The sequence below is a fragment of the Lygodium microphyllum genome, chromosome 2, assembly GCF_053477565.2.
Source record: "Lygodium microphyllum isolate KBCC chromosome 2, Lygodium_microphyllum_v1.1.10, whole genome shotgun sequence".
Taxonomy (NCBI): Eukaryota; Viridiplantae; Streptophyta; class Polypodiopsida; order Schizaeales; family Lygodiaceae; genus Lygodium; species Lygodium microphyllum.
Window position 1 is genome coordinate 156,953,854 of NC_141136.1, and position 17,509 is coordinate 156,971,362.

At 41.1% G+C, this 17,509-nt stretch overlaps 1 protein-coding gene across 1 annotated transcript in view; it reads left to right on the plus strand.

The window, feature by feature from the left end:
- The first annotated feature begins 1,594 nt into the window (after nt 1-1,594).
- The window catches only part of LOC148040518 (peptidyl-prolyl cis-trans isomerase FKBP16-4, chloroplastic-like), a 55,973-nt gene continuing 40,058 nt past the window's right edge, over nt 1,595-17,509 (plus strand). The window contains exon 1 of the mRNA XM_087700223.1: nt 1,595-1,756. Within this exon, the coding sequence (XP_087556349.1) occupies nt 1,696-1,756 (61 nt within the window). The 5' untranslated portion in view covers nt 1,595-1,695. The remainder of the gene's footprint in view (nt 1,757-17,509) is intronic.

Here is a 17,509-nt window from a genome sequence, read left to right on the forward strand (position 1 = left end):
CACTCATTGATTTCATGCTCCAATATAGATCCATATATCTTGGCCAAAGTATGACCGATCATGATAGTCCTGTAGTTGCTAGGAATCAAGGGATCACCACTTTTAAATAGTGGAATTATAGTATTGTCTAACCAACTCATAGGGAAACCTTCACATACTACTCTATTGAACATAGGTGCTAATATGGGTGCTAATATGTCACAAGCATGTGAGAAATGTTCTGCTACTAGTCCATCCTCATCTTGTGCCCTCCCATTTTGTAATCTATAAATTGCATCCCTAACCATTTTCATGTGAAGAAAGACCATTGTGTTGGCCTACAAGCTTGTGGGGGCTGCATAGGTGGCTGTCCTGGCAGGTCATACAGCTGTCTCCCATAGTCAAGCCAAGCATTTGGTGATGTAATCTGTATGGGGGGCTGTCTTTCATGAAACATCTTCCATGCGCTCTTGCTATCCTGCCCCAAAAATAGCTGATATATCTCTGTTTCTGCTTTCGCTTAGTAGTCTCGTTTCTTCTTCCACACAAGGCATTTGAAGAATGCCTTTGCTTAACATGTTGAGAGAGAGAGAGAGAGAGAGAGAGAGAGAGAGAGAGAGAGAGAGAGAGAGAGAGAGAGAGAGAGAGAGAGAGAGAGAGAGAGAGAGAGAGAGAGAGAGAGAGAGAGAGAGAGAGAGAGAGAGAGTCATTTGATTTAATTTACACCCAAGTGTTTAACATGTTAATGATGAGTTAGTCAATGCCTTAACCATAATTTAAACTATTTTCTAGAAACCTTGCCTATCATTTTAGTCACATGGTATATATATATATATATATATATATATATATATATATAATTATATAATTTTAAACGTTCCTTGCTCAAAAACTTCAAGATTTTGATTCACTCAAACCAAACCTACCAACAACAACGTTGTTTTATCTGATCCCCACAATAGTTTCATTATCTACCAAAAATGTTGAATCCCTAGCAACAACAACTTTTACTCCAATCATCTAGCTCTATCCCTCTTAAGGATGGATCCTCAAATATTTAAAATGCTTTTGAAGAAAAAATGAAATAGCTGGTAATGACAATCAATCACAAGAAATAAAAGATGCGTGGCATTATGGAGAGATCTTGTTTGTGTTGGTCTTCTACTCCCTATATATGTGGAATAGGCTCAAGGAGAAAAAGCTTTATGCCCCTACATGCAAATGGAAGAGGAAGATGTAAGTCCACATCTACAAACATTTACTATCTCGCCAAAAATTGGGAATAATACGTGATACCCAAAAATGTGAAGCTACCAAGGTACAACAAACTTCATAATTATTCATTTTTGTAGAAAGGTTAATGAATAATGAGGCAACTAATAGAGTGATACTAAAGGATGCATTGTTTGAAGGTTTTACAAAAATGAAGGCATAAAATGTATGAATTATTTAACATGAAACTTATATTAAGTGTTTAAAAATTTGCATCATAACTTCGAGTAGCTCTTAAGAATATATAATTACACACAAAGTGTAAAGCTAGTGAGGTGAAACCTGAGGAGCCAAGGCTTGGTAGCCAACTAGTAAAAAGTTATGCTTCCTATGAGTGACCACTAGGGAGGCACTAGAAAAGTTTCAAGGAGGCCAACCAGACGAGCTGAAGATAACGTCGAGATAAACAATCGTACGCGTGCGGAGTCATTTCGGTTTTAAGCCATGGGGTGTTTCTACCTGCCCTGCCCTGCATCGGCGCTCTCTTCCCTGAGTTACCTTACAGGTCTCCATATGTATTTGAGTTTTTCTCTGGTTTTTGCTTTGGGGGGCACAGAGAGAGAGAGAGAGAGAGAGAGAGAGAGAGAGAGAGGATTTGACATTGTCCGGCCAGCACCTGCGCATGTGGACACGTAGAACATGATCGTGTTAATTGGTAGGCTCTTTCTAAGGTCTTTAATTATCATTTCAAAGGGAAAGAACAGAAGCTCTCAGGTAAGATTTCACGTAGTGGATTTATTCCGTTACCCGGTAAAAATATCTACAAGAAAACAAACGCAGAGGACAACAAATAAAACGTTTAAAAGTTACTGCGTGTTAATTTTGGTTGAGTGGTTCAGAAGAAAATTCTTTCAAACTGTCAGCCAATAATTGTAGTTTCAAAGTATTTTTCCAAAATCATCTAAGTTCTACTTGTAATCATGCTGCTGCAATAAGGCAACTTCCAAAGACGAGTATTATTACAGCATGGAATCCTGAAGAGGTTCCCTCTGGTTGTATTTGTAGAAGCACAAGGATTGAACTTCCTATTATATTGACAAATGTGCAAATTTGCGGCTCTGTGCGGTCTCCACATTTGAATGTGAGCAGCAAGGGCAGAATCTCAGGGCCCTAAAATATCGGAGCTTGTGCATGCAGGAGAAGATAGTAGCATTGCATAATCCCAAACTACTTATGGTATAACCTCTTCTGCACCCTTTGGATGTTGCTCTACCTGTTCTATGATAGGCTCTGTCCCCAAATCGAGCAATCACACTAGTGCCTACTCTTTGCACCAGCATCTAATCCAAGTGCAAAGACCTTACTCGTGAGTTTTTGCATGTATTGCATGCATGTTTTGCCAAGATATTTCAATTGTTTCACTCGCTTTCTTGCTTCTTCCTCAAATTGCTTTCTTGCTCTCAAGCCATGACTTTAGTTTAGAGTTGCTAGTATGCCTTGTAGGAAAATGCAAGAGCATGAAAGGTGTTCTTGCAATCTCATTTGCATCCTCGAGAATAGCACAACCTCATTAGATTATTACAAGGTTTGAAAGGCATAACTTGCCAACTTTACATAACTTCCACACCTTTGAACTAGCCAATCTTTATACTCATTAATTGATGTAGAAATTACACGGTGCAGTAGATAGAATTTGAGCAAGGAGTAGAGAACACACACAACAAATATGAAAAAAACAAAAGCTACTTTACTTTTAAACGAACTGATACAAAGATGGTTCTGTCCACTTGTGTGTTTCTATCGTGAAGCTTAGATGGCGATTCAAACAGATGGTAAGAGAAGAGCTTAAGGATAGCTAGAAGAACTTTGACTGGGTGAAAGATATATTGACGATGGCTTTGGAGGGGTCTTCCTTTTATAGCTTGAGAGGGTAGTCTAGTCAGCGTATTCGACCATATTATGAACCTTTCCTAGTCGCTAGGGAATATTCCCTATTCCCTTTATCGTCAAGTTGGGGGTGTTGCCCCTGGACTCTCATCAAGGCGGCTGCTAGCCCCTTGAGACCCCCCAACTAGGGATTGCTTACACGGCCCCTGGATCTTAAAATAGGGGTCCTTAATAACACCCACATATTGCAACTCGATGCATTGTGCCTTGAGTTGTTACCAGCATAACTACTTTATCTAAGCCAAAGACTAGGTCTATAAAGGTTACCTTTTTGCCATTGGGTCACATAGATTTTGTTTGACATACAAGTAAGGACCTAATCAATGTCCGAGGTTCCACATGGCTTCTCTTCATAAGGAGGGCCTTGTGACTTATGTGGAAATGTTGGATCTAGAGCATGGTAGGAGCTATGGCGGTTGGAAGGTGAAGAGTAAATTCATGAAGACATAGAGTTGGAGATAGATTGTCACACAAGTAAATTAGGTTCCAAGATTGAGACTTGGACTTGTAAACACAATCTTGTGTGGTTGACTCAGACATTTAAGTGAAAGGATAATAGTATCATCATATTGCATTTCTCATCTTGCAAGTACAATGCCTTATAGTAGTTGGGTTGTTCCACTCTTCTCACTGTGCATATGGAATTCAGGACATTTCTTCCTATAGCATATATAATTTGTCATTTCTCAACACTTCCCCTCAAATGATGAGTTCCTATACTAGCTGGCTTTTGCTCCCCTTACATGGTGACATGGCTTGGGAGACTAGCTCATAGGCAGCCTAGTCAAGTTAAAGCTTGAAACTTTACGTCTTTGGCAAGGGTTTTTACAAAGCAAATCTACTAAGGGAAACATAGAGATCCACTATGAGAAAAACATATAAAAGATACAATGAAAAATTCTTTAGAACAATCAGTCAGAGTTGTTGATGGTAACGAAAGCATGTTCTTTTACTTCTTCTTTTTCATTCATGAATTGATTATGGTGGTTACCATTCTGCATTTGTTGTGCTATTTTAAGGTGGAAACATTCACTGACTATATGGCCAGTCTTACCACAATAATGACATGTCATCTGATCATTGTTGTTGGTATTAAATCCTCAATCTCTTTCTTTGGGTCCAGCAGCTTCTTTGGTATATAAGAGATTTTCCCTAGATGATGGGACACTATCTTTTACATTCTTGTTTTTTTGTTTATTCTCTTCATCAAGCAGAGTGCTCAATATCTTTAAGTGAGAGACTTTGAACATTACTTAGGATGGACACAAGATTCTCATATGGATTCTTATTTACACTTGCAAGCAATACAACTATTGCTTCATCTTCATCAATATTCTTCTTAAGAGTTGCAAGCTAGGTTTTTAGGCTCTTGAACTTGTTAATGTGTATGGTCATGGAAGCACTGTCTTTTATATATAGTTTATAAAATTGCATGAGTAATTTTACCTTTGAATTCTTTGCTTGGGTACTAAATATCCTGTTAAGTTCCTTCCAAGCAATTCTAGCATCACGGATGCCAGAGATATGATGTAGCCCATCATCACTTAGTCCCTTGGCAATGATGCCTAGTGCCTTGCTATTAATCTTCTTCCATTCTTTGGTTTTTGGTGGAGCTATTGCAAGGATCTAGCTTTTTGAATCTTCTTTCGCTACATCACTTAGTCCCTTGGCAATGATGCCTAGTGCCTTGCTATTAATCTTCTTCCATTCTTTGGTTTTTGGTGGAGCTATTGCAAGGATCCTGCTTTTTGAATCTTCGTTCCCGTCATCTGCATTACCTTCATCATCTTCAAAGAGATCTCAGAAGTCTTTCCTCATGAGGTGGTACATGGCCTTTTCCTTCTAGACATGGAATCCTTCTCCATTGAACTTTGCTATTTGCTCAAGCTCTGCCATGTTGATAAGCTTCAATTAACCAGCAAAAGAGTTGTATTTCAATGTGTCAAGAGACACAAGAAGGTCAGTGTCAAATTGACACTAGTTGAGTATTAATGGATACTAGTCGGTTCGATTGGCTCTCTCTCACGAACTTTGTGGATGACTTCTGAGCTTTCTCGGGCACTTCTAGATCTGTAGTGAACTTCAGAAAGTGTAGCTCAGTGATTAAAATAACTGTTGATAGCTTCAGTGAGAAGAAAGAATGAAAATTTCAAATTTTGAAGCTTTGGCTATGGCTGCCCACAGAGATGACAGTTAGGGTTTCACAGATTGTGACAGATAGAGAGAGAATTTTGAGGACCCCTTTCAGCCTGAGATTGCCCTCTTGGGAGCCCTCAAATGCCCCACAAAGATTTGGAGAATTGCGCCTTGTGCTGGATGTTGGATCAGATCGAACCCCTGTCTGCGAATTTTGTGCTAGTTTCACGTATTTTTGCAATGCCAGGTCCTATAGGGCACAATGTAGACCTTTGATGTGACGAGGAGCACCTCAAGCCGGGAAACAACATTCTTGAAGAGAGCAAGGGCTAAGATGCCTTAGTTTGCTCACACTACCTTCTCCAAGGTTAGTAGGTATGTCAGTCTGCAACCACAGTCAGGACAGTAAGCAATAATTTGTACAATGCTGGGCAGCAAAGAGCCGAATGCCCTACTGTAAAGTGATAGAGAAATCCTTCTTGTGTCAGGGAACACTTCTTCATCAGCAGAATGCTTGAAGAGATTTGGCTTGTGGAGGAAGATCCAAGAGCTCAAGCAAGAGTAGGCGTAGTCTAGCTATGGCAAACATGAATGTCAAGATGAAGTTGAAGTTTTAAAAAAAAAGTCATGAGCTGGATGTAAATTGAATAGAGACGACCAGAGGTGAAGAGAGACTAGGAAAGCAATATATGGAGCTATGCCATGCTTAGCTGAGCTCTGATACCATGCGGAAATGTTGGATCTAGAGCATGGCAGGAGCTATGGTGGTTGGAAGGTGAAGAGTGAACTCATGAAGACATATAGTTAGAGATAGAATGTCACACAAGTGAATTAGATTCCAAGATTGAGACTTGGACTCATAAACACAATCTTGTGTGGTTGGACAATGACTCAGACACTCAACTGAAAGGATAGGAGTACCATCATATTGCATTACTCATCTTGCAAGTACAATGCTTTATAGTAGTTGGGTTGTTCCACTCTCCTCACTGTGATATGGGATTTAGGACATCTCTTCCTAGAGCATACATCATTGTTATTTCTCAACAACTCAGAGCACCGTAGATCATTGGTGACACCTTATGAGGGTAGGGCATTGAGCATATTTAATACCCCCTCTCAATGTCCACTTTTAGGTAAACTACATCCTTGGCCCAATGCCAAGTCTTTGAAGATGAATTCGAAGCAAATCCTTTAGAAGAGCTTTTGTGAAGATATTGGCTCCATTCTCCTTCGTTGGACAATAGATAAGTTCTATTATCTCATTCTCAATCAAGTCACGCATATAGTGATGTTGGAGCTCAATGTGTTTGGTGCATATATGAAATATTGGATTTTTGGCAATGGTGATGCAACTCTATCCATTTAGCATTGTTGGATCTTCATATTGTACTCCCATATGCCATAGGATCCTCTTTAACTATGTTGCTTCACATGTAACAAAACAAATTGCCTTGTACTTTGCTTTGGTAGAAGGCAATGCCACAGTTGGTTGCTTCTTATTGATCCAAGAGAATATTCCTGAATTAAAGAGAAACAATATTCGGACATTTGATTTCCTGGAATCATTGTCATCTGCTCAATCGGAGTCACAATTCCCTACAAGAGCACATCCAAAATTGCAGGTGATACCATAGTCAAGAGTTCCCTTCAAGTATCCAAGTACTCACATCCCAGCTTTCCAATCACTTGTAGTTTGTTTGAGGGAATTGTGATTGGAAAGCAGGTTCTCAAACAAACTACAAGAGCACATTCAAAATTGTATGTGATACCATAGTCAAGAGTTCCCTTCAAGTATCCAAGCACTCACATCCCAGCTTTCCAATCACTTGTAGTTTGTTTGAGAACCTGCTCAAAACACCAATAACAAAATTGATAATCTGACTTGGTGTTGCATAAGTAGATGAGGCTGCCAACCAATCTCTTGTGCCTCCCAATGTCTGCTAGGGTTGATGTATCCTCAATGGATAACTTCACATTGACCTCTATAGGTGTAGTTACCTTTTTACACTCGGTCATGCCAAATGCTTTTAAGATCTCCCATACTTCTTTTAAGAGATGAAGATTTTACCAAGCTCTTGTTGAGCCGATTCCAAGCCCAAATAATACTGCAACAAGCCCAAGTTTGTCATTTCAAACTTAGAGCTTAAAACCTTTGGAGTTTGATGGATCATATTTTCATATTCACCTATAATAAGAAGGTTATCCACATATAGGACAATCACTACAGACTTTTCACTATCCTTGTAAACATAGAAGTTAGTATCCGAAGCACATCTTTTAATATTCAAACCTAAAAAGAATTTATCTATCCATTGGTACTATGCTCTAGGGGCTTGTTTCAGCCCATGTAATGTCTTCTTGAGCTTGCAAAATTTGTTCTCAAAGTGGAGGGACTCAAACCCTGGTGGTTGAGCCACGTATACTTTCTCTTTGAGGTCACCATTCAAGAATGTTGATTTAACATCCATTTAGTAAATTGGCCACTTCTTATGAGTGGCCACTCCAAGTATTGTGCGAGTAGTGGTCATTCTAGGAGTTGGAGCAAATGATTCTTGAAAATCATATCCTTCAACTTGTGAAAATTATTGTTTGACTAATTGGACTTTGTACTTTTCTAAGCTCTCATTAGTCTTGTGCTTGATCTTCCAGACTCACTTGGTGCTAATAATCTTCCGCTTTTCCGATGGATCCACTAGCTTCTAAGTATCATTTTTCATTATGTTGTCATACTTAACTTGTATAGTTGCTCTCCATGTTAGATCGGCAAGTACTTCTTCCAAGTCTGTTAGCTCCTTTACTTTTCTCATGATCTCAGCAATCAAGGCCATATTGACTATGCGAGTAGAAATCTTTTTTTGCTACTCTATTCTTAGAGATCTTCTTGGTCCATCTGTCTTTTTCTCAATAGTGTAGTGGCTTTTTCGATGATATGATTGCAAGTTGGTGAAGTTTTTTCTCATCGTCCAAAGATGACGCTTCCTCCTCCTTGAGGATAGGACAACTCTTGGGATAGGTTCATAGTGGACTACTTTTTCGTTGGATGGTAAAGTGGAAGAACTTATATTCTTTTTCTCCATTGTATGTGGCTGTTGTTTGAACACCACATCACATCTCACTATGATCTTCTTTGCCTCTTGGCCATATAATTTGTAAGCATTTTGCTCATCACTATAAGCCAAGAAGGTAAATTTTGTGATTTTTGGTTTTAACTTGTTTCTCTATCTTTTGGAACACGTGCGTAACATTTACATCTAAAAGCTCTAAAGTGTGAGACAGATGGTTTCTTACCACGATAGGCCTTACAAGGAGTTTTACTCTTAAAAGCCTTTGTGTAACTCCAATTGAGAATGTAGATTGTAGTATTAACAGCTTTTGCCCAAAACTGGTTAGGCAATCCTTTACCCTTAAGCATGCACATTGCCATTTTCACAATGGTGCGACTTCGGCCTTTAACAATGCCATTCTATTGAGGTGTATGAGGTGTTGTCAATTGACGCTTAATCCCTTGGCTCTTGCAAAGGTCTTCAAACTCCTTTGAGTTGAACTTACCACCACTATGTGTTCTAAACTTCTTCACACTTTGCCTTGTTTTATTCTCAACAAGTTCTAGCTATTTTTTAAACTTTTCAAAAATTGAAGCCTCATCACGAAGGAAGTACACCCACATCTTTCTACTATAGTCGTTGATAATCAACATAAAATAAGAAGATCCTCCCAAAGCTCGTGTAGGCATTTTACCGTACAAGTTAGCATGATCCAACTCTAGAGAAGCATTTGCTTTGTTCTTTCTTACTCGTGGAAACGCCTTTCACTGTTGCTTTTCCATCATACAAGTTTCACATGGTTTCTTTATTTCAGTTATTACAGGTAGGTGAGTAACCCTATCTTGCTTATGCATCTCCTTCAATATCTTTCATGCCAGAGTTTACTTGTGTTCACATCAGTGGTGGCTATAAGAGTACTTAGTTCATACAGGTTATTTTTTCTTTATCCTTTGCTAACAATGTTACCGGCATTGTTGGTGATTTTTGCACTTGTCTTAGTGAACTTCACCTCATGGCCAAGATCAGTTATAGAAGCAATTGATAGCAAATTTCTCTTAATCTCTGGAACATACAATACATTTGAAAGATTATTGAGTTCACCATTTGTGTTCAACAGGTATTTTGTATCATTCTCAGCTGTCGTAGTGATGGAATCTTATAGAGGCTTCATAGAACTATATAGACCTTTCTTGTTGGCCATGTGACGGAGGCACCACTATCAAATACCCATGAGTTAGTGCTAGATATTTTTTGCGCCAAGGAACACGCTTACTCAATGGCGCCATGAATAACTTCAACTTCGCTTCAGTAGTATTGGTTGTCTCCTTTCCTTTAGTCTTCACCACGATACCGTTCTTTTCATTTGTTTTCTTGACACGATAATCTACAATTTCATGTTCTTTTTTCTTGCAGTAGAAGCACTCTCCTTGAAACTTTTTCTTAGCATCTTTCTTCTTTTTGTCACCATTGGTAAAGGAACTACCTTTGCCGTTTGCATTGAAGACAAATGCTAAATACAATGATGTGGACTCATCAGTCCCTGCATGCAGCCCAAGGCGTCAGTGAGGGCACCAAATCAAGCTGAGATGATGGTAGTAGAAAGTTGGAGAGTGTCTAGGAGCTAGATTGTGCTGAAATGTACAAGAAGTGATCAGCCAAGTGTGCATTGTGGCTATGTATAGCCAAACACCTCTAAAACTGGCCGAGTACAAAAAAGGTCTTTAAATTTGGCCGACTTGCTCAAATAGGTGATATGATTGCAATAAATGCAGTCTGACTGCACATAAAAAAAGAAGGAAAAATAATGACAAAATATCCCAAGTAGTCGTGGAGCAGGTAGGCATTGTCAAGTGGTGGAATCTAGTCAATTGATTGAGGAAATGTACAGGAAATGTGCCTAAAATGAAGGAAATGTATAGAAATGCACACTAAACCGTCAAAGCTCCAATGTCTCTGTTAGACTCTAATAGGAGCTCACAACTGAGACATGACACACTAACATGACTAAATAGGGTAGGCTAATATCCCCTCTCATATCCTAGGAGTGTCTGAAGACCCAACAATCTCATATGATGAAGCATAAAAGCCTTGGGCAAAATCCAAGTGAGGAGATCCACCACATTGTCCCTTGTGGGACAATCGGCCACTGGCTCGGAATCCCTGGTTTGCTCACAAACATAGTGATAGTGAATCTCAATGTGTTTCGTGCTGGCATGAAATACCGAGTTCTTTGCCAGAGCAAGGACACTTTGGTTGTCCACGTTGTAAAGAAATACCCTAACATAGAAACACAAACAGAAACCGTACAAAAAAGCATAGATTGTTAAAAGAACACAGTTAGGGTTAGGGTAACTCAAAGACAATGAACATATAAAATAAATGAAGTGATATGACTGTTGAATATACAATGCTCATGCAGCAAATGCACTATGCAATGAATTAATATTGAACCTCGAACTCCTATATCTCAAGGATCAGGGCAGGGGTAATGAGCTGGAGAGTGTATCGTACTCTGAACGAATCCCGAATCGCAGCAAGGCAGGCTCTGGATGTTGAACAATAGTAAACGTAGCCTGTGTATGGCTGGACTTGAAGCAGACGACAGTCTAGAGAGAGTGTAGTAAACACAAGTTGTAGAGAGAAGAAAACAACAAACACAAGATGTGGAGAGAGAAAATCAGCTGAATGTAGGTAGAGGAGAGAGAAAATCTGCAAATGTAGGCAGTGGAGAGAGAAAATCTGCTGCGGCAGGCTGAGAGGGACAAACAGCAGCGACAATAGGGAGGAGAGAGAATATTGAGCAGGTGGTAGCTGGAGAGTGATCAGCAACAGTTGCTCTGCTGTAAACAGCTGCAAATTGCGGGTGGAAGGCTGGAAACAGGCGCTAGAATGTAGATGAGAGCAAGGGACAGCTGAGACTGCGATGCCCTCTGTGAAAGGGGTGTGGGTAGCAAACTGAAAACATCTGAAACCTGCAAAAACGAGATGTATGGCTGAATGGAGGGTAGCATATCTATTTATAGAAAGTTTTGGCCCTTCCAAGTGGGTTTGTGCTTGTGGGACACACATGCACTCTCTGGAAACACATTTCTTTTAAATAAACAAGGTTACTTTATTAATTAAGCATGTTTTGGGGCTGTTTAAGTAAAGCTAATGCATTTTTAGCTTAACATCCCCTCTCAGGCCCAACAACGGTGCCACAAGAATGAAGGCTAGCCAAGCCCTTTTTCTTCTTTTACCCCAAGGCATCCCATCCCAAAGCAGCCAGAGCATTGGACAAAGGGTGCACATTGGTTGCCCAGTGGCCTACTAAGACTATAGAGGCGATGGTTATCTTACCAAGGGAGCCCAAGTGATCACCCCAGAGAAGATACGGCATAGGACAAAGTGTGCACTTTGGTTGCCCAGTGGCCTACCAAGCTCTACACAGTCGGATGGAATCAGCTATGGACTTTTTAAAAAAAAGAGCTTTTTAGATTTGATAGATTTAGCATTAAATGAGGGTTGCAAATCAATTTTCGTCCTATTGAGTATCCGTGCCCCAATACGAGAGAGTGATAAGGGATGGGTAGACCCAAGACCTTCACAAAACAAGCATACTATTCCTACCATTATTGGATGTCGGTGAAGAAGGAAAATAACTAAGGTGTGGATATAGCAAATAAGTGAACCAAGCTAGACAAGCAAAGCAAGCAAGCAAGTTAGGGAAAAATTGTCTTGGAGACTGACATGTGCAATGCCACGAATATGGTGGATCAAGAGCTGACCACTCTAAAAGACCGAAAAGGGATAAATGCGCACAAATGCATGTTTACACGAAGAGAATGCCAATGCATGAGGTAATGCAAAGGGAGATGCAAGATGTCATGCTCACATAAAATGCTATGCAACGGTGTCACTTGGACAGTGTGCTCGTAGGGGAATTGTTCACTTGTCCAAGCGTCCTTTTACAATCATATCATTTTGATAGTGCGGATGAAGTTACAAATGTGCATAATACAATATAAAGGAATAAATGAATGTCTAAAAACTGTAAGCAGTATTGGTGTCACTATCAAGAGAAGAAGCCGCCCTCTCTCAAACTAGAAGGGAAAGCAAGAGCGAAGTATCCTCTCTCCATCAATCTGAAGAAGTAGGGGGGGGTGTACCCAAGCCAATCCTGGGGTAGTAGGTACTGAAGGATCAGCTAGTCGATCCCCTTGGCTAAGATGTCTGCAAAATTATTTGATGAAGGCACAAACTCTAGGCGGATAGTGCCTAGCTTGACTTGCTCTTTGGAAAAGTGGAAGTGGATTCCCACATGCTACATCCGTGGTGTGATGATTGGATTACCTGTAAGGGCAATGACACTCTAGTTGTCGTAGTAGGCAATAGTGGGAGAGTTGCAAGGAAAATGAGGCGTTGCCAGTAAACTCCTTAGGTAGATGGCTTGAGTGGTGCCATGGAAGAGAGCCCTATACTCAGCCTCAGCTGTGGAAGCCGCCACCGTCTCATGTTTACGGCTAGACCAAGAAATGGGAGCCATGCCCAAGGTAAAGAGGTAGCCACTATGGGAACATCGGGTATCAGGATCTCCTATCCAATCAGAATCAATGTACCCTTGCAAACATAAACCAGAACCATATGTTAGGCCATAAGAATAAGTATACGGTAAATAACAAAACACACGAAGACATGCAATCCAATGTAATATCCTAGGTGCTATAAAATACTGACTGAGTATGCTAACCGAGTAAGCTAAATCTAGCCTAGTATGATTCAACAAAAAAAGTTTCCCTACAATAGACCGATAGGTGTGTGCATCAAAGGGCTGACCTAGGGTATCCTTCGATAAGTGGACCTAGGGTATCCTTCGATAAGTGGACCTAGGGTATCCTATGAAACCAAGACCGCGGTGCTTGCTTCAGCCCATAAAGAGCTTTCTGCAAGCGGAATACCTTATTCGGCGGGTTTCCACAAGGAAAGCTTGGTGGCTGCTCCACATAGACTTCCTCCTCGAGATAACCATTCATGAAGGCACTCTTGACATCCATTTGATGTTTCGGCCAACCATGGTGAGCGTTTAGCATGAGAAGCAACCGGAAAGATATCAACCGTGCAGTAGGGGCAAAGGTCTCTTTATAATTAATGCCATGCTTCTGTCGAAACCCTTGCACTAGAAGGCGAGCCTTGTACTTGTCTAAAGTCCCATAAGCTTTTAGCTTGGTTCTAAAAATCCACTTTGTCCTGATGACTTTCTTGTGGCTCGGACGATCCACCAATGTCCAAGTCTCATTTCGGTTAATACTCTCTAGCTCCTTCTCCATGGCCTCTCGCCATTGAGGGTGCTGAAGAGCCTCCTACCATGTATCCGGCTCAGAATGTGCTACTGCTTGAGGAGCAAGCCGGGGTAGATCTTCTAGGTCCCTTCGGAGTGGAATCCAGTGGTAAGAGCCTTGAATCCCGCATGTTCTGCTGGTACCAGGGAGGTAACGGGTCTCGGAGAGGGGGCCTAGGAGCTAAAGAATTTGTAGGAATGTCAGGAGCAAGAAGTAGACTAGGCTTAGTAGGCACGATCTTCGATGATGTGGAAGGAGGAATCGGATCGGAATTTGGTACAGAGGACTGCACTATATCCCTCTCATAAAAAAAGTTCCTTCGAATGATCACCTTATTTGTCCGAGGATCGAACAAACGATAGGCTTTCGCTTCAGAGGAATATCTGACAAAAATAAGATTAGCTCGGGGAGTGAGCTTTGCTATCTTATCATCAGACGTGTGTGTGTAGGCATGACACCTGAAGACTTTGAAGTGGAAAATAACAAGCCGAGAGCCAAATAATGCCTCATACGGGGTCCTCTGAGGAAGAGCTGCAGTTGGGCACCAATTGAGGATATACACCGCGGTGTTAAGAGCCTTGACCCAAAGGTGCTCAGGGAGCTTTGCTGCGAACAGCATAGAGTGTGCCATTTCCATGATTGTCCGGTTCCTTAGCTCTAGGACTCCATTTTGAGAGGGGGAGTTGGTAGAGGTGAGCTAGTGAGAGATGCCATGCTACTATAGAAACTCGGAAAACTCGTGGGAGATAAACCCACCACTGCTATCACTCCTCATGCAACCACACAACGTCCAGTTTGGTTATGAACTAGCAGCATCCAAGCAAAAAAATATGTGAAAGCATTTGACTTATGCTTGAGGAAGTATATCCACAGGTATCTAGAATGATCATCCACTATCAAAATGAAGTACAACGTGTCATTCAAGGCAACAGTGGATATTGGCCCACAAAGATCAACATGAATCTATCTAAGAGGTGCCTTAGAATGATGTAGGGGTACAGTGTTGCTTCTCGAGCTGATAGGTTTTACGGACATCGCGAGCTAGCTTTAGGCGGGGAAGGTCCTTAACGAGCTCACAGCATGATAACTCATAAAGAGAGTCATAACCAAGATGCCCTAAGCGTAAACGCCAAAGACGCACATTGTTCATAGGCTCATGAGATGTGGCAAATGCTTGGAAGCTATGGAATACCTAGCCCTCGGCTGTCGGCTCAGTCAAAAAGTGTGTCATGTGGTATAGGCCAATAGGCTGTGCCTCACCGCGAGTAATCACTAAACCAGTAAGAGAGTTAAGGACCTCAACTGTGGTTGCTGTAAAGAAAATTGCTTGCCCCAACCAGCAAAGCTGTTGAACAGATAACAAGTTCACCCCAAGCTGAGAAACATGATATAAATTGCCTAGCAAAGCCAGATCCGGATCCCTGTTAGTGGCAAAATTGATGCAACCTTGAGCCTAAATCTTGACTGAGGAGTTATTTCCTACGCGGACCCGCCCAGTTGCAGGGGCTCGGGTACAGAAGATGTCCTCTATAGGAGTCATGTGATGTGTAGCTCCATTGTTCACAATCCAAATAGGACCTGAAGCGCTCAGCTGTGATGAGTAGGCCTCTGTGAAAACCTTGTCAAGAGGCAACACACAGATATGGACAAGACTTGCATTTGATGTCTCTATGGAGACGATGTGGACCGCTACAAACTAGTCAGACAAGCCCTCTGGAGTTGAGAACATTGTTGCTTGAGATGACGGACTAGTGGCAGTGTGAGTTTTAAACTGCCCCTTGCTATCACCTTGCCTCCCCTGTTGGGGGTCGCCCAATTTAGGGGTGGGGGTTTGAGACTTAGGTTTTGGTGCTGTGCCTCTTGCCTTACTTGTCGTCAAAATGGCCAATCTTTTGACAATGTTGACAATACTTATTATTTTTAGGTACATTTTGCCACCTTGGTTTGAGTTGTGACTGGGAGTTTCATTGTGATTTTCTGGATTGATTTTTTTAATATTTTGATTGTAAGTTTGATTTTGTTTGCCCTTCCCTTGTTGCCCTTTAGAAAATGAGCAACAAGAGCGACCTCTGAGAGATTATTCATATGAAATTGATTGAACAATCGTGCATAACGCAACAACTGACACTCAAATTCATAGAAAGTAGGCATGGTAGGCTTTGAAATTATACCTTTCAAAAATTTGAAGTATTTCATGCAGAGTTTGTTTAGAAACAGTGTGACGTGATTGTTAGAGGACTTGGGAGTCTCCATAGTGGAAAATTCGACACCGATACTCAGCCAACTTGACTTTCAAGTCATCTCGGTCAGAGATTTTGAAATTTTGAAGCTCATGGTTAAGATTGATACGACGGATCCTATCGTGAGCCGCATAATGGTCAGTTAAGTGTGCCCATCGCTTTGACATTAAGTCAAAATGTTGAAGCTAAGAATGAAACTCAGGGAATAAGCCTTGCATCAGCTTGACAATAGTGGAGGTATTCCTAGCCTTCCATCAGCGGACGACCTTGTATGGAACAAGTGCGGGATTGGGTTGGGGTTTCAATTGTTGCACAAGATTCCATAGGTTTTGTGAGTCAAGGACATGTCTCATCAAGTTTGACCAAGTGGTAAAGTTTGACCCGTTGAAATGAGTTTTGTCATTGAATGTATGCTTGGTTAAAGATGAGGTAGAACCATGAGGTGTTGGGAAAGTGGGGTAAGATGGATGGGTGGAATAAGATGGTGGTGGTGGTGGAGGGTTCTGAAAAGAAAAAGGTGGAGGAAGAGGTGGGTAGGCAGAAATGGGTTGTGAATGTCCAATGAGTGCCGATTGAAGCGAAGGCACTAGAACATGAATGTTTCCATAAGGTGCCGGTATAGGTGGAGACACTGGGATACGGAAGCCTTGTTCAAACTTCAGCTAGGGCACATCAGGATGACCAGAAGGTCCACTAGGTAAGGCCATGGAGGCAAACTATGGTACCAATTGATCTACACTCGGGAGAGATTGGGAGGTGTGCTTGTGTTTCCATAACCCCTCGGTGTGATGTGTGGTGCAACATGAGGTGCTTGAAATGGAAATGTGAATGGTGTGAATGGAAGTGGAGAAGTAGCAGAAGAAGATGGTGGGATGGGTGGGTTTTGAATTTGTGGAGTGAAAGGTGAAGATGCATTTTGTTCATTTTTACCATTTAATGATTGAAAATGAAAAGATGATGACGAAGATGCACCATGTAATGAAGGAATAGGAACACCAAATTTATTCTGATTTTGAGAAGTAAACTGAAAAGAAGGAAGGGTAGAAGAAGAAGTACCTGGCGTTTTCTTATAATCCCCACGACGTGTGTTAACATACAAGAATTAGTCCTCAAGAGAACCTTTTTTGTAGTCAATAAACTATACTCTTTTTTCCTCATGATTTCTACCAGTATGTTGCAAAACAGAAGAGGTAAAATACAAAGGAACAAAAGACGAATCTAAAGTACCTTGTGCTGGAGTAGACAGAAGAGGATGAAAGAATGGAATATACTCCGGATCTCTTTCTCCAACAGGGGGGCCCATCCCTGATAGAGGTCTCGACGGCCCTGCACATCATCAGACTTACGTGCAAAATTTGAAGAGAGAAAATCATGTATATCTTCATTGAGTAGCTTTTCTTGAAGGGAAATCCTTCGATCAAGAGCTCCTCAATCTTCTTTTGTCTGTAAGCCATGATCATGTGATATTCTTTGTCGGACAGCTTACATAACTTTGTTTCTTCCTTGTGGGTCAGAAGTGTCTTCCACCATGGTGGAACTTTGTGGAGCAAGCTGATCTGCCTACTCTCACTGGGTTCTCGGCATAGATGTTTCTAGAGACTGAACTAGTCTTGTTGTGTTCGAAGTCATC